Here is a 23,939-nt window from a genome sequence, read left to right on the forward strand (position 1 = left end):
GAGTGACAATGACATATCACATGAGTCATTGTGAAACAATTATGATTCATGGTTGGTCGCACTATTTCAGTAATATAATTAAATTGATTATATCTTATTGTATTTATTTCATTTTATTTGAATGCAGGGTCATTAAAATGAATCCACATACAAACGCATGTGTTGAATTAACTGTGGAAAAACTTGAAGAACAAGGCACTGGATTAAGTAAGCTTGGCTGTTAGTCTGGTATATATCTGATATATATCCCATGGGTCTACTATCTTTTTTCGCCTTTATCATAAAGGTTGCTGGACAATATACTGTATAGAGGATGAAATGCATAATTTATTAAATAAGAATATAATAAAGGTATTTTAAAAGACATGGTAAAAAAAATAAGCTGGGCTTTGCTGGTCAGTCCAAAAGAACACTTCAAAGCACTAAGACAACTTCTATACATTAAACATGTGTGATGGTGTAGCGGAATAATGCTTAAACTCTCAGCACCAGTTTTCCATGTTCAAGTCCCAGACCTTCGGTAGTTGATTATGAAATTGCTGTTAATTTGTTAACATAACAAAAATACTACATTGACTGAGTAATGGTGTATTAATACTTTCCATTGTCAAGTTTTGAAGCTAAACTACAAAAGAACAACTCAAGAGCATTCAAAGGTAAAAGCAGGGTCGAGCAGGAAAGTTACATAATGAAGCTTTAAATGCTGGAGTATTTCAACGTAACTAACTGAAGGCTAACACAAAATAACGCTTCAAGAGAGACATAATGTGAGTGGCTGAGAGATGGTGTTGTGGTCTAAAGATCAGACTCTCCGCATTGAGATTCCATGTTCAAATCCCAGTCCTTCTTTGGTTCATTACTTTTCAACTTTACTAAATGAAGGCTGACATATAAACACTTCAAGAGTACTAAGAGACATCTGCTGAAAGACAGTGAGAGATGGTGTAATGGGATAGTGATCAGACGCACAGAGGTTCCATGTTCAAATCCCAGTAGTCCCATATTTCAATGTTGTAGCACTTTGGAATTTTCAAGGCCAAAATACAAAAAAGCACAGCAAACCCACTAGAAGACACCTGCTGATGGCCCAAAGGTGCGTTGGCGCAGTGGTGTGGTGCGCTTGACCTGTTACCTTTGCTACAGACAGTTTGCAGGTTCAAGTCCCATGCCATCTACGGACACGGAGGACCATCGGGGGGACTGTGTCCCTCCCCTGTTTGCTGATTGTTAAAGGTGGGGGGTTATAACTGAAATAACTCCTCCCAGCTAAGGTTTTACTAATTAATTAGTATTAGCTTTATCAGCTAATTAAAGCAGACACACAGGGTTATTGTAATCTAAAGGTGTCCCTGAGCAAGACACCCAACCCCTAACTGCTCCCGTTAATTAATAATACATTTACGTTTGTATGAGGTCGTAATTTATAATAATATAATATAATATAATATAATAAGTATAAAAAACACGTTAGTTGTAAAAGACAACAGGTATGTCTTTACCCACTGGGCACACACAATACAACGCCCATACGCCGTGCATACGCCGTCCATACGACGTCCAAGTCAGAGACCTCAGTCAGCAGCTGTTTTGCAAAAAATACGTTGAAACGAACGCTGGCCACAACGCCCATACGCCGTGCATACGCCGTCCATACTACGTCCAAGTCAGACCTCAGTACCCCGTAGCCTAAGTGAACGGTGAACACCAGTGATATTGTAAGTTTATTAAGTGGAATTCATAATTGCCAATTATTGTTTCACCCCTTCCTCCGTGTTAATTTTGACAGCAATTGACATATTTACTTTATTTATAGTCTTTTGAAGGAAATGTCATGTAGTTTTAGTCATATTTTAGTCATCTGAAAAGTTTTAGTTTTAGTCGACTAAATATAAAAAAGATTTTAGTCGACTAATGCATTTTGGCAGGCCTTGATGGCGTTGTAATGGCTGAATTTACGCTTGGTTGCATGCTGAAAATAGCCGATCTACAAGCTCACAATCTGCTATTAGATCTGCTATTTTCAGAGTGGAACACCCGAGTGCAACCAAACATGAAATGACTTGTCTTGTAGTTCTACTGGATCTCTTCTCCACTAGTCCCTCCCTAACATTTTAGTATTTGTTTTATTCATCATAGTTTTTATTTAGTTTTCGTCAGTGAAAAAAGGTAGTCGACGAATATGTTTTGTCATAGTTTTAGTCGACAAAATGAACGCTGGAAAATATCTATTTACCTTTGAATTGCCCTCACAGTCACACTTCCAATGATCAAATTTGTCAGTAATGTCCTTTATGCTATTTAATTGTAAATAAATTCTACTTCAATTCCATGGTTTGTACTTCAGCCAACACATTGAATGTCCAGCCAGACAATTTTATTATTATTTCAAGATATTATTTTATTAGTCGTCTCGTTGAGATGGTACACTTCTGTGGATGAAAATGTCTATTTCAAGATCAACATGTTTTCATAACACTATTCTTTGATAATAAACCTTTATTGTGAAGTCCACAAGTACATTTTTACCGGAAACGTGGTAGGTTTCTGTAACTAATCTCACTCAGTGCTCTGATCTCACTCAGCTGATAATGGCCTCAATAAATACATTATAATATACTGTAACTGTACCTTTATAATAATGTAAACCGGTGTAAGGATTCAGGCTCTAATGTAAGTCTGATGCAGTTGTTTGTTTGAAATAGGCTACTTTAAAAGTAACCAGCGATATTTTAGATACGGGACGGGTAACTACCTGATGAGCAGAACGTTATTGATTACCAATAAATCAAGTTGAAACTAGGATAGGAACTACAATGGCAGAGAAGCCTGTTTGTTAAGGCAATTTATTTACTAATAGTCCCTGTGACAAGTTTGAAGAGATAGCTCTCAATTCCAACATTAACAACGTATTAACGTCTATTCTACTCTTAGAATGTATAGATAACTGAGTCAGCATAGCATGAACACAATTTGTGTCATAATACGTGGTAAAAAAAACAAGTTTTTAAAAACACATGAGGAAAAAAATAGGCTGTTTAAATAAATAAAATAAAAAAATAAAAAACTAGAATTTGTACAAAAAAATGTGCGATTGCCCTGACAACCAACTAACCAATCACAGCGCGACGACCTGTCCCTTCAGCCGATGGGGTGTCCTTTTGAAAGGACCATTTCGAACTTATCGCGGAGTCCCGACCAATCGGAAGTGAGTATTTTTCGCGCTGGTAGGGAGGAGAGTTTGAGTTGAATGAAACCCGTTCGCTTTTATACAGAATGAAAACGGACTATTTTTTACATTTAACACACTGAGGAGAAAATTCAACAGGTAATTATGGCAAGCGGACGTTTATTATGATCTTAGCTAGCGCAAGATAAGTGAATGATTACGCGTCAATACACTTGTCTGGGGCCGGTCAACCATTTTAGCGAGTAGGGGAAAAAATGCCAGTAAGCCGCTAGCTACTAGTGCTAACGCCTCCCATGTAGCTTCAACTGAGGGGTTAGCTTAATGCTAACACCTCCCATATAGCTTCAACTGAGGGGTTAGCCTAATGCTAACACCTCCCATGTAGCGTCAACTGAGGGGTTAGCTTGATGCTAACTAGTGCTAACACCTCCCATGTAGCTTCAACTGAGGGCTAAGCTCGATGCTAGCTAGCTATAGTTGGCTTTCTTTTTTGCTTGAGCTGTCATGGTGCCTGTTATCTGAGCGTATCAGTGAAATATCCGAGAAACAATTGAACCAAATGACCAAAGCACAATGCTTATTGAAGAGTGCGTTTATTTGTGTGTTTTGCCACAACTCCCGTACGTTGGTTTTTGTGTAAATGACGCATAGTTCATGGGAGGTGGTGTTGTCTATTTGCTGGAACGCGGCAAGGTAAGGCTAACTTTAGCAGTGACAGTCAGAGGTAGAGTGTGACCTGGTGGGCTGTGGAGAAGGAGCTTGTGTCTGTATGCAGTGGTGGAAACTAAGTACTAAGTACATTTATTTAAGTCCTGTACTTAAGTACAATTCTGAAGTACATTTTACTTTACTGGAGTATTTCCAGTTTTGTATTTTTATTTGTACTCCACTACATCTCAGAGGCAAATATTGTACTCTTAACTCCACTACAATTATTTGACAGCTTTAGTTACTTTCCAGAGTTAATTATCACAAAACATACATTAACCACATATCTATTTCGACCATTTGAAAATGGCAGATCTACAAGCTCACAATGAGTTGCGATGCCACGCATTGTGAGCTTGTAGATTGGCAATTTTCAAAATATTTGTATTAATTTTAAACTTGTGAAATGTGACATTCTGGCACTGAGTACTTTTGGTACTTTAAGTACATTTTGATGCCAATACCTTTGTACTTTTACTCAAGTACATTTTGAATACCAGACTTTTACTTGTAACAGTATTTCTTTATTGCGGTATTGGTACTTTTACTTAAGTAAAACAATTGAGTACTTTAAGTTTTTCCACCACTGTGGTCCATGAATGTAACGCTGAATCAATCCCACCATCGTGGCTTCCTCTCCGGACATTAGCCATACCCCCCCCCCCCCCATTAATGGTATGACTGAGAGGAACTATGCTTTTGATTCAGCTGATTTGGCCACTATATATTTACACTATATCAGTTTAGCTGTCCATATATCCTACAGATTTGCTACAGTGTAAAATCCCCAGTGTTCATAATTTAACTCCCAGGGATGTGTAACCAAATTGACCCAATTGATTACTACATGTGTACACACTCAGTTACAGATGCACACATGCACACTGGGGATTGCACTGTGTATGTCTTTAGCCACGCATACAGATGTGCTTCATGTCAGTTGAACGAGCAGCAGCCTCCATTTGATTCCAGCAACTATTCGGAGCCCAGCCAGCAGCAGTGCAGTGTGTTGTCAGCTGCTTCCATTTCCGCGGCTTTTCTCTCTGGTGATGCTGTGGTTACGCGGCACAGCCGGCGGCCACCCACTCATTCACCCTCTCATTGGACATTCGCTGCATGATCACAGCTTCCCTGCCTTTTCCACTTATGCCATAGATTGCAGTTTAGTAGCTCGCTTAGTGCATTTTCCATAGGAGACAGAGCCAACTTCACAGTTGCCGCGGTAAGAGGAAGGTGGAGGGATTTGTCTGAAGCATGCATGGATGTAATGGAGAATTGGTTTATGCTTGACCTCGTTAGAAACGGGTTGTTGAAGACACAACCTGTTAGTTATGGTCTCTCAATGAAGCTAGCGATCTCACTGAGGCGTTTTGGATCTGCGTTTGTTGTTTCAAGGCAACATTTATATTTGTTTGACATAATCGAGTCAGCTGGATTTTTATGGGAAAAATAGATAGACTTCTGTGTGGCTAGAACATTCCATGACAGGTGCAATTTTGTCTGTTGCTTCCAAGCTTGGGTTTTCATGCTCTGGTTCAGCCAGTGTGCCATTTTGTTAAAGCTGTAGGCTAGTGTATGCAATCTATTCACCAGTGAATTGTCTTGAAAATTCCTGCAGCAAATGTATTATTCATTATTATTTTTTCAAATGGCTTTTTAGAGTAACTTAAATAAGTGTGTATTTTTTTTTATCCCAACTCCTTATTTATTTCTATGTTCACCTTGTTGCACTGTTCTTGTCAACTTAATGCCATGGATTGATTAATGCCATACTTACTATTGTATGACTCTTAGACTAAGCTGATTATTTAATCAGTAACTTGTGTCAATCTCAATTTCTTGTTTACATGTTGGTAACTATCTATATTCCCTGTTAAGGCAAAACAAATGGCCACTATTGTCATGTCCGAATTTAAGGAACTCCTATGTCTGTCAGCTATTTAGATTAAGGTCCATTCAACTCTATTGATTGCAAAATCCATTGCATTATGCATATTTTTTTATAGTATAGTTTTATATCAATTGATGTGCATTATCATTCCCAGAAGCCTTTACACCCTTTCACTTGCCTGAGGACAGTAAATTCTAAAGCATAATAAAATCTAAAGCTATGTTGTCTCCTGTAGCTCAGTGAGCCTGTGGGGTGTTTGATGGGATGGACAGCAAAGGTGGCTCCCTGCCTTCAATACCTGAGCCAGCCAACCCGATCAGCATGAAGCAGCTGCCAGAGGTCCTCGGCGTACGGAAAGGTCGAGGGGATATGAACGGCGACCCTGCTACCATGCTCATGGACAAAGCTGCCGCCCAGCTGGCCGCTACACTACATGACAGCGTACTGCAAAAGATGGCCGGTCACGGCCACAACAACCACAACCATGAGAGGCTGAAAGACCTCACCTCTCGTATGCTCAATGGTGACCAGGACAAACTCCCGAAGCTTTGTGCACCCGAACCCCCCATTCTGAAGGGGGGCGAAGCCCCCGCAACTACTGTCAACCACCAACGGAAGTGTCCACCGCATTCGGACCCCGAGTTCAATGTGAAGATTACACAGATGGTGAAGCAGCCACAGTTTGAGCCCTGCTGTGCGGATGGGACTGGGTTGGCCGCCACGGCCAAGGAGAGTATTATGAACAGCACTGAGAAGAGGCAGGAAGTAAAGAAGAGGAAGAGAAGGCCGCACAAACCCAAGCCTCAACCAAACTTCTGCTCCTCCACCAACACAATCCCTGCTGTGCCGTCTGTTCCAGTTCAAAGCGAAGAGAATACTGGAATAGCAGATGAGGTTAACCATGTTTTTGGTCATTTAAACTTTTATATAATGTTTCACATTTTTAAAAACCTTAACCACTTAATTGTGAAGTTATATATGCATTAGGCTTAGGGAGTTGCATTAAAGTTGCATTACATTGGGCATAATTGTATTGCTGATATGATGAATAAAAACAATTGATAACAAAAAAAAGTTGCATTACACTGGACCAGTAAATATCAAAAATGTATTCTTATTTTTTTTCCACATTTATGTTTGTTATGTATCCCTCAATCTCTCTATGTCGTCTTCAGCAGGTTTTTCCTGTACCAGAGGTGAAGGAGGAGTCTTCAGTAACAGTACGTTTCTTCGTTGGAGATGTGGTTTGGACCAAGGTGTCTGGTTACCCCTGGTGGCCCTGCATGGTCACCACTGACCCTGAACTCAACCAGCACATAAAACCAAAACAGAAAGGTATGGTTAACATGTTACATGGTAGGCTTTGAAATTTGTTTGTGATTTAGCTAACATTCTGACCAGAACGACCCACCGCCATAAGGATGGCAATGGCTTAGGAGATTGACTGAGAATTTGAAGGTTTCCGGTTCAATCTGCACTCTTCCTGGCATCATTGAAGTGTCCTTGAGCAAGAACACATTGCGCCCCTAATTGCAACTGACAAGCAAGTTGATTCCTCACATGGCTGCCTCCACTGTCAATGTAACGCATGAATACAATTCAGACCATTCAGATGCAGTTCAGGGTGTAGGGCATTTAGACGGGACACTTGGCTACAGCAAGGAATTGAACGTGTATCCTATGTGATAGGACATGTAGCTTGTCCTATCATCCAGACATTTGTCTTGGAACAACTGCAGCTGTACAACCAAGGGGAAGATAGCTGAACTTGTTTTAATATTTGGAGACATTTTTTGAATTTCGTGAGGTCACCTTTCAGAAGGTTCGCTGAACACATGATTGAAAATATGAATGGTGAAATGTTTGACTGTTCAACATGAAAGTAACGCTCAATTTCAGGGTCATTATTCTTGGGAACAAGCCTCAGTTCCTAGATCAGTCAGTATCAAGAAATGGGGACTCTAACCACCTGGTTTTACCTATACCATGGATCTGATGTTACTATACTTTGCATTTATAATCTAGTCTCAGGGCTTGTGTAAAAACCTATTTTGATGCTGAAGAAACCAGGGGCATGAGAGTATTGTTGGTGCTATCAAGTGGCCCCTCGCATCACAGATGTTTAACTAAATTAGACCGGCCATTATTGCAAGTAATTGAGTTATAATTCTCAAGTGGTATGATATATTGCCTCATGCTAGTGTAATCACCATCTGTCCATATGATTTGGCATCATTCATTCCACACGTAATGACTGTTTCCTAGACAGTATAGCTTGCGGCTAATTGTACATTTGGTTCCCCATAATATCGTTCTAGTCTCAGTTGTGGTTGCAGTGGCTCAAGCAATTGTGTATGCTTAATTAAAAAATGTAAGCAAATAATAAATACCATGAAAACCACGATTAAAACCAGACATTCAGTTATAAAGTACACTATCCCACCATTGCCATTATCACTCCCAGTACTGGATGAACTAAAGTAAAAACACATAGAACAGAACAGAGAGGAACCTATTTATTTAACTTCTTATCTGTCCCTGTAGGTAACAATCGCTCAGGTCTTCAGTACCATGTGCAGTACTTTGGAGATGCTCCTGAGAGAGGCTACATCTTTGAGAAGAGCATGGTGACATTCAGTGGAGAGGATCAATACCAGGAACTCTGTTCCCAGGGCACTAAGCAATCTGCCTCCCGTGTTCTTCATAAGAAGGTAGGTCGGCCCACATTAAAAACAAAAATGCCTTACTTCAGTCAAGATCAGTCATCTGAAGAAGCTGTTAATTAGGAGTTTCATTGGGCCTCATTCACAAAGTATGCATATGCTCGGCTTACTAAAGCGCATTTATAGGGTTTATAGTGTTTCCACAGTCTGATTCATTATTATTCTTTGTACGTGAATCTGCTATTGCTTTTCTCTGTTGAAGCCTAAAAGCTAATCTTGTGTTTTCTCTCAAACATCCCTTTAGACGGTCGCCTCTGTGCCCCGTAAACTGCGCACCCAGTGGAACATGGGCATCGTCCAGGCTAAAGAAGCCACAAGCATGTCTCTGGATGACCGCATGGCCAAATTTGCCTTTGTCTATGACGACGATGGCCCGCACTTGAACCCCCATGTTATAGAGAAGCTGAGACCAGAGCAGAGTAAAGACAAAGACCTGGGAGACGAAACAGACTTGAGACTGAGCCCAACACTCCCCACAGTGACCAGCACTAGCCCTGCAGCTGAACCTGCTCCCATTTTCCCTCAGTCAAAAGACAGCAGCACTTCAACAGGAAAAAAAACACGAGCACCCAGGGGGAAAATTGAAAAGAGGGAAAGGCAAAAAAAGGGCAAAGGGGAGACAAATGTGAAGCTGTCAAAAAAGAAGGCTAAAGCCCATAGTTCTTCCAAAGATACACCTCAACCACAGCATGCCTCACAGGTATTGGGAATACTGACTTTTTTTCAAGATCAAGATTGTGTTTCACCTTTATTGTTACTTATACTTGTGTTTTTTGGGGTGTTTTGGGGAATTTTACTGTTTAATGAAGGAAATTCCTTTCTTTTTTTCGTTTTGTAGGATGCCACCACTCCTCCAACAGACACACAGACAGTGCCACCTAAGCAGAATAAGCAGAATAAAAACAGAAAACTGAAACAGCAGCCTCTAGCTGCAAGCAAGATGGTGGGGAAGAAAAATAAATCAAAATCGGTCTCTTCCTCGGCTGATTCTTTGGCACCCATGCTACCCGCTGTTTCAGGTTGGTTGACAGTTTGTGTCCAGGCTTCCATCCAAATACTGGATCAGTTAGCAGGTAGCCAGCCATCATCTGAAGCCCCTGTTCTTTTTAGCTTCTAAACCAGTGGGGATAGTTAATGGAAAAGTATTTTAGCTGTATTCTGTGACATTAAGGTACAATTTACTTGGAGTGGTACCTGATGCAAATACTGAACTGAGCAACCCTGCTTGTTCATCAAGTGATCTCTGCCGCTACAACAGACTGTAACACCTAAATAAAACGCATCCACAATTTATGTTATACCCTTAAGCTGTGTTTACCCATCAAAATGCAGTGGGCATCCATGTGCTCTGACCAACTCCTACGGGTTGGTCAGAGCGCCTTTAAGTGTGGTGCGGAACTAGTAGGGATGGGGATTTCCTCCACCTGCGATATGCCCTCCCATTGAAATGACGTCCTCACAATTGCATGAAAAGAACCGTTTGGGGTCCTCATATGTATCGGAGGAAACGCATGGTCTGCACCCTCCCACGTAACCAACAGTAGGGGTTAGCAGTGACAGGGACTACACATGAGGGGGGGAACTGGGCATTGGCATAACAACTAAATTGGGAGAAAAGGGGTGGACTGCTTTGAACATTTCCATTGTAATGTTTTTTTCTTGTAGTTGATAAAGTAAAGAAAGGAAGAAAGAAGATGACTCCAGGTAACGAGGAACTGAAGACTGATTCCACAGGTGAGATGGAGTTCCATTTTCAACATGGTGTGGCTGATTTTTAAATGATCACTATGTTATTTTTTTTATTATTGTTTTGTCCCCATGAACAGTTTAAATTCTAATATTAAAATAACCACATTAGAAATCTCAAGATGAGCTTTTAATTTAGGCTAATGTCAATAACTTTGGTGCAATGAACTAAATTTGATTTTCTTGACATATCTATCTTAACATATCAGCTAAGAAAGTGCCTAAGAAGTCTTCTAAAAGGCCATTAACGGAAAGTATGGCAGAGAAGGACCAACAACCTAAAAAGAAACGTAAAATTAACAAAGACTCTGAGAAACAAAAGGTGAGTTGGCTGTATTCTCCAGTACAGTGTTTATCAAAAACTGGGCAACCATATGTTTGGTTTTGAGAATCTCAAAGGGTTATGGACCATGAACTACTTATAAAGGGGAATATTGGGTTGTAACTGACTTGTGAGTCCTTAGTTGAGTACATTCATTTCTTAATATTAATCTTCACCAGTTAATTATAGAATGTTTTCCCCTCCCAGGTGCTATCAACCGAAGGAACCACAGAGAAAAAGCAGAAAAAAAATAAGAAAGTAGAAAAAGTCAAGAAATTGACGAAAAAGTCAAAAGCAACCTACGCAGGTAAATTGACAATTTAGTTGTCTAGCAGATGCTCTTGTCCAAAGTGACTTACAAGTGTTAGAGTAGATTAAATGGCATGAACTCTAGTCAAAAATACCAAGACCGTGTTTAATTCATATGGTTGGATAGCGTATGAATCCCCAAGATACATTTAAAATCATAGCATCTCTGCAGTGTTTTGGTAAATGTAGTCCAAATTTAAGATGCTTTGAATAAGTGCTACATCCTTTAACCCATTATGTTGCTATGGAAAGCTCATAGGTCCAAAACTGTTACTTTTCAGGATTCAAATTCTAAAATGGCAAAAGTAGCAGATCTACATGCTCAACGTGTCTCTTCACGCCACGTTTCAAGCCTGTGGATCTGCTACTTTTGATGCTTTTTTGTGACGATGTATGATCAAATAGGGCGTTCATTTATAGAAACACAGAATATGGAGATAAGAGATATCTACATCAACAGCGATATATAGCAACAACTAAAATGACACGGGTGTTCCCATCTTGAAAGGTATAACAACGTATAGGTGTAACGGGTCTAAATGTGTTAAGACGTAAATGTAAACTTCTCTCAGGTGCAGAGGACCAAGCACCAGAGAAGCCAAAGCGGAAGAGGAAGCAGGCCATTGATGGTCAGACCACGCCCACCCAGAACAAGAAGAGGCGGACCTCTCCCTGTCCTGAGCCTGAGGTGGGAGAGGAAGGATTACAAGGGGAATTTCACATAATTTCACCTGCTGTCCTAATTTTACACTACGGCAATAACAAGAGCAAGCATTTTTTAATTTGCCACTGTCAATTTTCCTCTGCTTGCTTCAATACAAAGCATTGATGGACTTGGTATTACTGCCATGGAGATGAGATTGAAAAACAGTGCAGTCGTCCTTAAGTTAAGCACTTGATGTCAGCATTTTATGTTTTTAAATCACATATCGACATGAGATGATTTGCAAATGTAAGAAAGACGACATAGAAAAACAAGACAAATGGTGTGACTATGTGAACCTGAGAGAGCTAAACTGTTCAAAGATGTTTGCTTTTTATTAAGAGAAGATGCTCATCCAAACGCTGTGTATCTCCGCAGGTGTCGGGGAGTGAAGGTTGTCCTGATTCTCCAAGTGACAGCTTAGATGGCATTAAGAAGGGAGAGCGAAACAATGTCGCAAAGAAAGAGTTTTTCTGCCAGGTCAGTTGGCCTTTTGTAATCACCGGCATCTTTTCTGTCTGTCACAGTGATAACTTGGGACAGTTTTCATTCACATTTGGATCAAACTACAGACAACTTGGGAAGGGTGCTATTGTTCTTATTTTCCTTTTTTTTCCTAAGGTACAGGAATTGTGGTAGTTGTTACCAACAGGAACTTGTCCTCACATTTTCAAGATTTTTTTTGCAGTCCCAATTACTGATCTACAGTATGCATGACTTTTAGGTCATTTAATCTGTGTGTTGTCCTCCAGCTGTGTGAGCAGGTGGGTGAAGACCTGGTGCCCTGTGAGGGACAGTGTTTTGGGAAGTTCCACCTGCACTGCCTAGGCCTGGATATGATTATAAAACCTGAAGACAAGATTCTCTGTAAGGATTGCAGCTCAGGTGAGAGAGATGGGGTGGGCCTTAAGATTTTACGTAGTAGCAATTTATGTTGACGGCCAGATTCACTCCTAGCCTAACTGTGAGAAGACAACTGTGAGGGTGATCCCGTGCATTGGGGGTTGTGGTTTAGGTGTGTGTATTATAGCTGGACCTTGCGGAAGTCACCGACTCCAGACCGTCAAGAATGGAAGGTGGTCTGCATTTACAAAACCATAACTTGGGTACATAGTATGCCTACATTAAAATGGAAATAGGGGTACAACAGTTTATCAAACTGATTTAATCAATTATACAAAATAATTGACCATCAATTTTAATTTAAAAATATGTATTTTTTGGGCGGCGGATTAGCAAATATATAAGCTCACAACACGTCTCCTTGTGACGCATTGTACGCTTGTAGATCGGCTATTTTTGTGTGACAATGTTGTATGATAAAGTATAAAAGGGGGCTTAAGTGGTTAATCATACTAAGCTATTTTGTTCAATCAATAAAGATAAAACAATCACGTCGATTAGTTGATACACAAAAGCTAAAAACGTTGATGATGCAGCGAGGATGTGGACTAACCGCCACCAACAAGGTTAAAGTATGCAATGGGCTTTAGGGTTAACATCTCTTAGTAGCCCCAGCAGAAAACGGGCATAATAAACAGGGGTGCACATAACTGGTGCGCAGGTGCTTATGCGCACCCAAAATAAAAAATGCGCACCACATCAGACGACGCGAGGCGCTTTTGCGCACCAACAGCTGGGACAGGAATTTCCAAGCTTTTATTTTTTAGCAAAACTAAAAAATAAAAGCCTGGAGATCGAGGCTAGGAATTTACTTCCTGAAGCTACACTCACACAATCACGCTAAAGCACCCGTCGGCCCCATGTACAGCCATTAGGCGCAGGGGTAGAGGACGCATGCTGCACGTGATTGTATGAGTGTTGCCTCGCGTCGCCTCGCATTGCCTCGCTGCGTGCACGCAGCCAGCAGCGGCTGTTAGAGGCACTCGTCAACGATGATGAACGCACCGTAATGGTGCAAAATATGCCGTGAACGTCCCAATCTGGCGGATAAAATCAGCGCAGCAGCACAGGGCACCAACCTTGGGGGCTTTACCTAACAGCGTGAGAAAAAAAAAACGGCGAAAATCGGTGGAATTTAGAAGCAGAGCGTCCTTTTTTCTCGCGCAGCACCCCCCCCGTCGATAAAAATGTCCGGTGGGCACCGTGCTCAATCCCCCCCCCCCCTTGACAAAACGGGACGGGACCATGCGCACCAAGTCACATCTCCAGGTGCTCTTCTTAGCACCAGACCTAAAAAGTTATGTGCACCCCTGATAATAAACACCTCCCCCCGTCCCTTATTGAACAAGTCCATCTTCTAGTTGATGGTGGTGGTAGTACTGTAATTACAGATATTATTAAATGTATTTGTAACCAGTCAAACTGTAACTCTTGGTTTCTCTCCTTTTCCTTCCAGGAGTCCACTCATGCTTCTCCTGTAAGAAGTCGGAGGGTGAGGTGCGTCGCTGTCATGTCCAGCACTGTGGGAAGTTCTACCACGAGGCATGTGTCCGTCTCAGCCCCCTCACTGTCTTTGACAACAAGGGCTTCCGCTGCCCACTCCACACCTGCCTCAGCTGCCACTATAGCTGCAGGTCCAACCCCAAGTCTTCCAAGGGTGAGTCCAGTCTCCACCAACATGTACTGTATATCTTTCTTACAGAGATTAAACTACCTTTGCTATTCTAAATTCCCATCTGGCTGGCCAACAAGGATTAAAGCGATGATCTGATGCTGTACTAGATGCCCAAACCACCTAAGCTGGCTCCTTTCCAAGTGAAGGAACAGCGGCTCTACTCAGTCTCGCCTGGGTGACTGAATTTCTCACCCTATCCCTAAGGGAGAAGTCAGCCACCCGTCTGAGAAAACTCATTTCAGCCGCTTGTATCTGCAACTTCGTTTCAAATTACTGAGGGGGACAGGAGAGAAAACTATTGCATTTGGCGGGGGTGGTCCAACTCATCGTTTCTTTTTTTGTGTTTTCAGGTAAAATGATGCGATGCATGCGTTGTCCTGTGGCATACCATATGGGCGATCAGTGCATGGCTGCAGGCAGCGAGATGATCACCAACAACGCCATCATCTGCACCAACCACTTCAGTGCCAAGAAGGGCTACAGTCACCACAGCCACGTCAACGTCAGCTGGTGCTTCGTCTGCTCCAAAGGTACGCCTCACAGCCATACTCCTTTACACGTGTTGACTCTTTCTTAAAGTGGTACCATCTGTGAACGTCCTCCGTGACACATTTTTGTCATTTTGACTTATGGCATAATTGGCCTTTATTATACAGACATACAGATACTGTAATCATTCCTGTTCATTTATAGAATTGTCAATATGAAATGCAGAGGATCCATTGTATTAAAATGTGTATTTGTCAACCAAGCATTAGTAAAGCCTTTTTAGTTGACTTTTAAAATAGCCATATTTGTTTAATTGTAGGCTTACATTATGGAGGTCTGAAGTGTCATTGATTTTCAATCTTTGTTTTGTAAGTGGTGGTGTGTATCAAATGCACATGATATCCTTTTGGAAAATCAGACTAATTTTTTGTTTGGGCCTCACCTCACACCTGACTCCATTAGGCTTAAGTTGTCTGTTGTGTTCTACAGGAGGCCAGTTGTTGTGTTGTGAGTCGTGTCCCGCAGCCTTCCACCCAGACTGTCTCAACATCGCTATGCCTGATGGGAGCTGGTTCTGTAATGACTGCCGGGCTGGGAAGAAACCCAAATACAAAGATATCATCTGGGTTAAACTGGGAACATACAGGTCAGCTGCTTCTTGGCTCTAAGAATGTGGTCTGAGCAGGACAGCTTGAATACTTGAAGTCCTTACTATTGAGGAATTTCATCTTCTATCACTTTAGATACATGAGTTGAAGGTTAATATCCTTTCAGAGAGTTCACTTACCTAAACGTGTTTCCAGCAGAATGTGACTGATTTTGAAACTTTTTGTCATCCTGATCTTTTACTCTGCCCTCCTTCAGATGGTGGCCAGCAGAGATCCAGCACCCAAGGAACATCCCCACCAACATCCAGCACCTGCGCCACGAGATCGGAGAGTTCCCCGTCAAGTTCTTTGGCTCCAAGGACTACTTCTGGACCCACCAGGGCCGCGTGTTCCCGTACATGGAGGGAGACCGGGGCAGCAAGTATCAGAGGACTGGCATTGGGAAAGTCTTCAAGAATGGTGAAGACCTAGTCAACATAAACAATTTGGGTCTCATGTTTATACAGTAGATGTTAAAAATCTGAAAAAACGTCCTCCCTCTATTCAGGACAGGAAAGAGGTCTGTAAAACCTTATGATTGCAGGACATAAAAGATAACTATCCCCAACACATGTAATTTGATTTAATTTTGCTTGTTTACGCTCAACACTAAAAGCACAAGGGAGCACAGACTTGGACCTGACTTCATTTCTCAAAGGCAGCTGGCTATATTTTAGACAGGCTTTGAGTTTGTATAGCTGAAGGAATGAAATGGTTGCTTTTACATCAATAACATTGTCTTTTGACTGTTACATTTGTTTTCACAGCTCTGCTGGAGGCTGAAACTCGTTTCAAAGAAATCAAGATGAAGCAAGAGGCCAAAGAGGCTCAGGAGAACAACAAAAAACCACCTCCGTATAAATTTATCAAGGTATGAAACCAAATGACTTGAGCCTCTTATGTTTTAAGCAGCAGCCATGATAACAGCTGGTTTACCTCTCTAACTGACCTCTCTAACTGCCAAGGAAAGATGCTTCAGTGCTTAATGTCTCATCTCATTGAGCATAGGGGAAAGATATGCTTATGTACTAGAACAATATTTAAAGGACAAAAAACATTTTGGACATTGCCAAAATGAAATGATCATACAAAGCTGCTACTACTTAGCACATTTCACGTTTTACCTGAATTTATTATTATTCCTAAGATATTGTATGCACAAGTTTATATTATCATAAATCACAATAGTTTGCATTACTGCCAGGGAAAGTAGAGGAGCCATTTTTGCCCTGTTTGTTATTGTTAACATGTTTGAAACTTGATGATTATGGTATGTAGAGCAGTAGATTAGTAGGCCTAATGCATATCATGAAAAAACTAAACATGATTCTAAATTTGACTCTCATTCAATTCTAAGTGCAACTCTTAGAGTAAACCTTCACTTAGGAAATGACCATAAATTCCTTGAATAAGGCACGCACTGGCCTGACCTGAATTAAATACTGTACATCATTAGGTTTGCATAATGAAAGGCAACCAACACTTATCAGTTACCACATTGTTGGTATTTTATTGTGTAAAATTAATGGTTTGGCTGGCTATGTATCATTTAATGATTCTCAGAGTGCATCCGATGCTGAACAAAAATTAGTAGCTGATTTATTTCAAGTAGGACACGGAAGTAATGCTCCGAAGTTAACCTACCCATCACCAGCTCAGAAGCTTCCATCACCAAATTGATCATCACCTTGATATTATATTCAGCCTAATTAAACTCATCTCATAACTGCACAATGGGTACTCCACCCTTGTCTGACTCTGGTAATACACACACTGATGCACCTTTTATTCATGAAAATAGTCTTGGTGGCTTTTTTTGTACAATGTTGGCTTTTTGGTTGATAAATTAGTACTTACTGTATACAAACTGGATAACTTGGGTATTTAATGATGACTTTTTGCTTTTTGTTATAGAACGTAAAGTTGTATTGAATGATGACCGTTTGCATTACAGCGTGGCTCTGTAGGAGTATAGCTGTATATACCGTAAGAGGATCAGTCTGTGCGTCTGTCTCTTGTGTACACTGCCAGTAGGCCATAGAAGTACATCTGCAAATTTGTTTCCCCCACGTTTTATTTGTTTTGAAATATTTTAATTTCATAATTGAAGTCAATGGGGATGTGGTCAGGCTGAAACCTTTGTAGTCATACGTGATATATATGTCATAGACACCTGACATCATACTGTAGATGACTGATTACTGGCCACATAAAGTCGGAGATCCACATTGGACCCACGTCTTTCCTATAGATTCTGTTTTATTTATTCATTCATTTTTATTTATTTCATGTTTTACCCATATAACATTCTGCAGGTGAACAAGCCTTGCGGTAAAGTGCAGGTCTGCACGGCCGACATCTCTGAGATTCCAAAGTGTAACTGCAAGCCCTCCGATGAGAGGCCCTGCGGCTTTGAATCAGAGTGTCTGAACCGCATGCTGCTGTATGAGTGCCACCCTGAGGTGTGTCCCAATGGCGAGCGTTGTTGCAACCAGGACTTCACCAAACGCCTCTACCCAGAGACCAAGATCATCAAGGCAGCCGGCAAGGGCTGGGGGCTGGTGTCACTCAGAGACATCAAGAAGGTGAGGTGAACCAAACCTATGGCATTTACATATGGATGCTTTATCAGTGAAGGGTGCTCAATGTGGGAAATCAAACCCCAAACCTCTCTTAGTGTTACAAATCCATGTCCTACCCTGTGAGCAAAACAGAACAGTGTTCTGATGTATAATATTTATTTTCAGGGGGAGTTTGTGAATGAATACATCGGGGAGCTGATTGATGAGGAGGAGTGCCATGCCAGAATCAAATACGCTCAGGAGAATAACATCACACACTTCTACATGCTCACGATAGACAAGGTCAGTACTGGCAGCAGCAGAAATTTGTCCAATCGTTTTTTATTTAGCCAGGGATCATGCCCGGTTTTAATAGTATTAGATTTAAAGCCCCCTCCAGTAACGTTTGTGCCAACATTCTAGTGCCAAGTTTGCCAACCTGTAGTGCTATACACTGAAACCAGAGCCACTATAGACTACTTTTGACAATGAATTGCATTTTCAGTGTCAAGTTCAACTTTTTAAGCTCCTCTTGAAACTGGTTTGGTTAAATATGATTGGCCAATTGTCTAGTTGACATACTTTTCCAAATCACAGCTGTAAGTGAGTTGATGAGGAAAATGGGAAGTAAAATTTACTGGAGGGGAGGCTTTAAAAGCAGAGAAATGTTAGTGTGGCTAATGAATGATAAGCTCCACAGAGACTTATTGCTCTGTTCCTCAGTAGCAGAGTCATCCTCTCTTGGAGGTAGAGCAAGTAACTGGTATTGCATTGGGAATGTTATACTCTAGTCAACTGTGACATTACAGTAGTCAATACCACATGTAGAACTTGTGTCATTTGACATGTTTTTAATGCATTCACCCCAGAGTGTGTGTGTGTCTTTCCACAGCTAATCTTGCAAACTGCTAGGCCAAAAAGCATCATATTTCTTGTGCATGCTGTACATCAGAAATGTGTGAGCCCAGCCGGTTCTTGGACTTGAATGTACTTCATGGTCCAGTTCAACTCAATATATTTTTTTATCTTGCCAGGATCGTATTATTGATGCTGGTCCGAAGGGGAACTACTCTCGGTTTATGAACCACAGCTGCCAACCCAACTGTGACACTCAGAAATGGACAGTGAATGGGGACACCAGGGTCGGCCTGTTTGCTGTCTGCGACATCCCTGCAGGTCAGAATTGACAGCAAAGCCACAACGCCCAACAACAGATGGAACTAATATTTGCATTTTCTTCCTTACTGCCTTCCACAGAACATGACAGATACATTGAATTGCTTGACATGCGGTCTCCCATTGATGCACCCATACAAAACACAAACGAAACATCTGTCCTACCATAGTAGGAGACAACAAGCTACAACCTACTTTTCATCAAAACGAGCCGCCGTCCGAGCTGGAAAAATTATATTGGTCTCTGTACAGATGAGTGCACAGACACTGCGGGGTGCGCAGGTGTAGATCATTATCTACAATTACTAAAGAGACTGTTAATGTTTTGTTTCGCTTATAAGACATTTCATCAAAGTTCGATCAATGAATATTTCCAACTCAAACGCTAATAAAAAACAGAATTAAACTACTGTAGCTCTCTCTCCAAACACTTAGGGAGGAAGGTAGGCTTCATTCGTCGACAATAGAAGCGTCATCAACACGACCACTCGCTGAATGTAAATTCACCGGATAATCACCGCATCCATTCACACATTGAGCCGTTTTGGGCTCAATCAGACATTACCCGGACTTGACTCAAGGGTCCTGCCAGTATAAAGTCTGTTGCATGTCCGATCCTACTGAGCCGGAATGTTCTGTTCATACATACAGTACAGCCCCTCTGTTTAAAGTCTGGGAAACTTCCATAATACAGTGCATAAGTGCAGTGACTTATTTTTATGTTTGTATTCCTGAAACACAATAATCTAAATCTACTAATCTACTCTAACTAATAACTAATAACTATTAAATAAATTTTGTTTTTTTCTGTTCCAGGTACAGAGCTGACGTTTAACTACAACTTGGACTGCCTCGGCAACGAAAAAACAGTCTGTCGCTGCGGCGCCCCCAACTGTAGCGGATTCCTTGGTGACCGGCCTAAAGTAAGTGAAGTACCTGAGTCATCTGGCTGATCAGTCCATTTTCTCACGAATTTGAGTGAGGTGTTCAAGTCATGCTTGATTGTCATCTTCCAGGATTCCAAGCTTATCATACAAATTATTTCACACTGCTATTAACAGTAGTACCAGTATCACAGCGTCATATATTACTAACAGCCTGGCATGTTTGACCTATTTTCTATTGCTCAGAGGGCAACAAGCTGATGGAAATTGTGTCACTAAGGATAAGGATAATTCCTTTTAACAGGTCGTTTATGAAAGTCCTTGCGGTCTTGTTTCCAATGAGAAACTGTGAGCAATTAGGGGTTAAGAGTCTTGCACAGGGACAAATTTCATTTCATCGACACATATGCTGGCGTGGCCTGGAATCGAACCTGGGGCAACCAGGGCCTCTGGCTCCCTAGGCGGGCTCACTAACCACTCAGCTATGGCCGCCCCTGTGACTGATGTCCTTGTTGCAGATGCAATGCTATTATATAGTGTATATTGATTTTCTTTTTTGACGTCTTTAATCCAACAGAACTCAAGCAGCCACACTGCTGAGCCAAAAGGGAAGAAGGTAAAGAAGAAGTTGAAAAAGAAGAAAAGTGAGGGAATCAAGTCGGAGGATGAGTGTTTCCGGTGTAGTGATGGGGGGCAGCTGGTTCTGTGTGGTAAAAAGACCTGCGCCAAGGCCTACCACCTGTCCTGTCTGGGCCTTACCAAGAGACCCTTCGGTAAGACCACTATAAGCAGCAATTATTGTCACTAAAAAGGCACAAAGTCTGTTCAAAAATAAATGTGTATATATATATTCACCCCTTTGTCTTTATTCACTCATGTTTTGTTTTATATATCTTTCAGTTGAATAAAAAATGTATATATCTGCTTTAAACGTGTGTGTGTGTGTGTGTGTGTGTGTGTGTAGGACGTTGGGACTGTCCCTGGCACCACTGCGACGTCTGCGGGAAGAGCTCTGGGGCCTTCTGCCAGCTCTGTCCCAACTCCTTCTGCAAGGCCCACCAGGAGGGGGCGCTGCGGCCCTGGCCACTGACTGGACAGCTGTGCTGCATGGAGCACGAAGAGCCAAATGGGACTGAGGACCCCACAGGTCCTCAGACACAGGCGGTGGCTTCTGAGGCTGCAGTATCCAGTGCAGCCATCCCACGTCCCTCTAAAGGCAAAAAGAACTCTAGGGCCAAGGCAGCTGCTTCCTCTGAGCCAGCTAAGCGTCTGGCCAAGGGCTCCAGGAGAAAACAAGGGAAAATTAAAGCCCAAACGGCCCTCTAGGGCCGTTTGGGCCCTCGAGGACCCAAACAGAGCTGGAACAATTGTGTATCCACCCACCCCCCCATAATTGTCTTTAAAAATCATATAAAACGCACTGCATCTCTCTCCTTCCTCATCAGGGATAGTCATTTAACTCATGTGCCAAGGGACCCTGAAATCGGGTCTAGCTCACATTTTGTTTTGTTTATTTTACTCCTTTGGGGTTGTCCCCCCCCCCCCCCCATCTCTCTTTACACTCGTCTGCACTGAGACAAACATCCTGTGGTAAAGCACAACGCACCCGAAAACAGAACAGGTAAAAACAAAATGTAACTATGACTAAATGTGTTGTCAACAAGTGGTCAAATCTCACCTGCTATTTGATTTTACCAACAAAACTACTACTTTGAAGATCCGAAATGGTGCTAGCTGGTAATCTGTGGTTGGTAGAATAGATTCTCCCATGATGGGTGGTGTTCATTTCTTGCCCTCTTAGAGTGCAGAAGCACAACTCACCCTGACTAAACGGCATTATATAGTCTGCTAACTTGAACCTCAAACTTCTACAACATGGATAATCTTGAACAATAGAGGATTTTAGTGCTATATCTATATATGTATGTATATCATAGACCAAAATTATGATTACTTAAAAGTCTGTATAACTTAACAGATAGCCAAATTGAATCTTTTTTTATATATATATAAATATATGTGATAACAAATGCCAAGACACTATGGGTAGGCCTCAAACAACCTGACTTTATCCGTTAAGTAGCCCTAGGTTACGTTAATTGTAGACAAGTACATGTTTTGTTGTTTTACAACCTTATTTCTTTTATTTATTTTTATTTTGTTTTTTTAGCAGAGTTAAATTTCTTCATCTAACTATATTTTTTATTTTTTTATTTTGCTGAATGACAGTGCAACGTAATTCTTAACCATCTGTTCTGAGGATGAGGGACTAATGAAAGTATTAAAGTGAACCCATACTGTCGGCTCTTACTAGATTCCTTAAGACCCTGCGTCCACTAGGACACTTTTCCCCCCAATATTGATGTATAAAGCTACCGTTTGGGTATAAAGCTACAGTTTCTAAACATGGAAACTAACTAGAAACCTTATAATCCGTACAAAGGAAAGTTCAAAATGTTTATATTGTGATGTTCCAGCCTCTGGTACCTAATAAGCATACATACGTATGTCGAAGCCCATGGTGCTGCCATTTGCACATGCGTCGTTGCAGTTCATCGATGACTGAATTTGGCATTGTATGCCCACGGTGGCTTGCTGAAAGATGCCATGGGGAAAGGTCTATGCTGCTTAGAATTCAAAACGGACATATTCATTGACGACAGTACAAAAACGAGTTTGTAATGTGGGGTTCCCAGTGGACACTCAAAGGGCCTTCTTATTCTCCACTTTGCAGGCTCTTATATGGCCAGCCAGTGTAATAACACTATTTAGGTACTTTAACAGCAGTGTAATTTCAGCTGGGACAGACTGAAACATGCTGGTGGTCTGCACAGTGCTAAATAAAAAGTTTATGAAGGAATAAAACGTTATCTTGGAGATATATAAAGTATCTTTTTCTTTCTTTTTTTTTTTAAATATTCAAATTGGTTAATGGTTAATGGTTTAATTTTATGCTGAAGTTGTCATCTGGTATCTGAAATCAGTAAGTTTTCAAAGCAAAGGTTTATACTTAGTATGTCTGTATTGGAAACAATATCGTTGACTCTAAAAGATGAAAAATTCTTCTTGAGCACAGAGTGAGTGCTCTGTAGACACTAGGTTGTGTTAGTTTGAGGACCTTGCCAGTGAGTGATGTGTTTAGTTATATTTACATTTTACTCCAATACTGTAATAGTCCCAATATCACCCACCATTCCAATGCCAATTGGCACATGCTACTTTATTGTATATTCTACCCAGTCATCTAAACAATAATTTTAATCTTTGGCATCATAAGAGTTTGGTATTGAGAAACGTAATACCAAACAGCCAGTTATTTCTCTGAAGGTAAGTGATAAGCAGTCAACAATGACACTAGAAACGTTTTAACATTGCAAGCCACAGCCACAACTTGTCACTGAAAAATAAATTATAGAATGATGAGAAGAATTATACCTTTGACAACGTGAGTCCAAATACTTTCAGCTTGTCATGACTTGTGGTCAAGAAGACCGTTTTATTTTGACTTTCTTTTTTTCTTAAGCTCTTGGGTCAATTTTGGGTTATTTGCTAAAAACATCTCAATTAAAAAACTTTAAACTCGATTTCAGTTTGTTTAAAGAGTAGACTGCACAGGACAGGTTTATTTTTATAATGGCACCTTTTCTTTGTTTTGTTTTACTAGGATGGGGCATAACATGCACACACCCCATTCCGCTGGTGCAGGTTTTACTTTTATTTTATATCAGAGTTCGTACACATGTATCGTCCTAACATTATTATTTGTGAAGTGTGAATGTAGTTCAGCCAGTTATTTTGTAAGCACTGTAATTCCCTGTAGAGCTGAAGCATACATGTGTGCTTAGAATTTTCCATTCTGTAACTACTGTCATAGTAAACCAGAGACTAATGTGTACATAATGTATAAGTGGGAATAGTGATACCTTTATTGTAAATATACAGTTTTCCTAAGATTCTTTTGTTTTTGTTGACCCATTGCTGATACCCTTTTGTGCAGGATTACTTGTCAGAGTTA

The 23,939-nt window shown here is 41.0% G+C and overlaps 1 protein-coding gene across 5 annotated transcripts; it reads left to right on the top strand.

Annotated features, from left to right (window-relative positions):
- The first annotated feature begins 3,209 nt into the window (after nucleotides 1–3,209).
- nsd2 (nuclear receptor binding SET domain protein 2) lies at nucleotides 3,210–22,348 on the top strand. Of its 5 annotated transcripts, none has more exons than XM_084043988.1 (23): nucleotides 3,210–3,325; nucleotides 6,022–6,680; nucleotides 6,962–7,121; nucleotides 8,331–8,497; nucleotides 8,754–9,209; nucleotides 9,348–9,528; nucleotides 10,175–10,243; nucleotides 10,465–10,577; nucleotides 10,785–10,884; nucleotides 11,459–11,574; nucleotides 11,968–12,069; nucleotides 12,342–12,474; nucleotides 13,949–14,149; nucleotides 14,518–14,697; nucleotides 15,146–15,302; nucleotides 15,521–15,723; nucleotides 16,071–16,174; nucleotides 17,619–17,888; nucleotides 18,051–18,167; nucleotides 18,899–19,040; nucleotides 19,857–19,963; nucleotides 20,502–20,697; nucleotides 20,889–22,348. In XM_084043988.1, the coding sequence occupies exons 2-23, from the start codon at nucleotides 6,051–6,053 to the stop codon at nucleotides 21,248–21,250; spliced, it is 4,266 nt and encodes a 1,421-aa protein (XP_083900114.1). In that variant the 5' UTR covers nucleotides 3,210–3,325; nucleotides 6,022–6,050; the 3' UTR covers nucleotides 21,251–22,348. The 5 variants fall into 5 exon arrangements, with proteins under 5 accessions (XP_083900114.1, XP_083900118.1, XP_083900117.1 ...); XM_084043992.1 differs by having other exon boundaries at nucleotides 6,965–7,121; XM_084043991.1 differs by having other exon boundaries at nucleotides 3,229–3,325; nucleotides 6,027–6,680.
- Nucleotides 22,349–23,939: the final 1,591 nt, after the last annotated feature.

The sequence above is a fragment of the Gymnoscopelus microlampas genome (genome assembly GCF_963454915.1).
Source record: "Gymnoscopelus microlampas genome assembly, chromosome: 20".
Classification (NCBI taxonomy): domain Eukaryota; kingdom Metazoa; phylum Chordata; class Actinopteri; order Myctophiformes; family Myctophidae; genus Gymnoscopelus; species Gymnoscopelus microlampas.

Excerpts from the sequence above, each read along its gene's own strand:
- nsd2 (XM_084043988.1), top strand. The coding sequence starts at position 6,051 with ATGGACAGCAAAGGTGGCTCCCTGCCTTCAATACCTGAGCCAGCCAAC. Across the intron at positions 6,681-6,961 it reads ATACTGGAATAGCAGATGAG|CAGGTTTTTCCTGTACCAGA; the intron begins GTTAACCATGTT and ends TGTCGTCTTCAG. Across the intron at positions 9,529-10,174 it reads CATGCTACCCGCTGTTTCAG|TTGATAAAGTAAAGAAAGGA; the intron begins GTTGGTTGACAG and ends TTTTTCTTGTAG.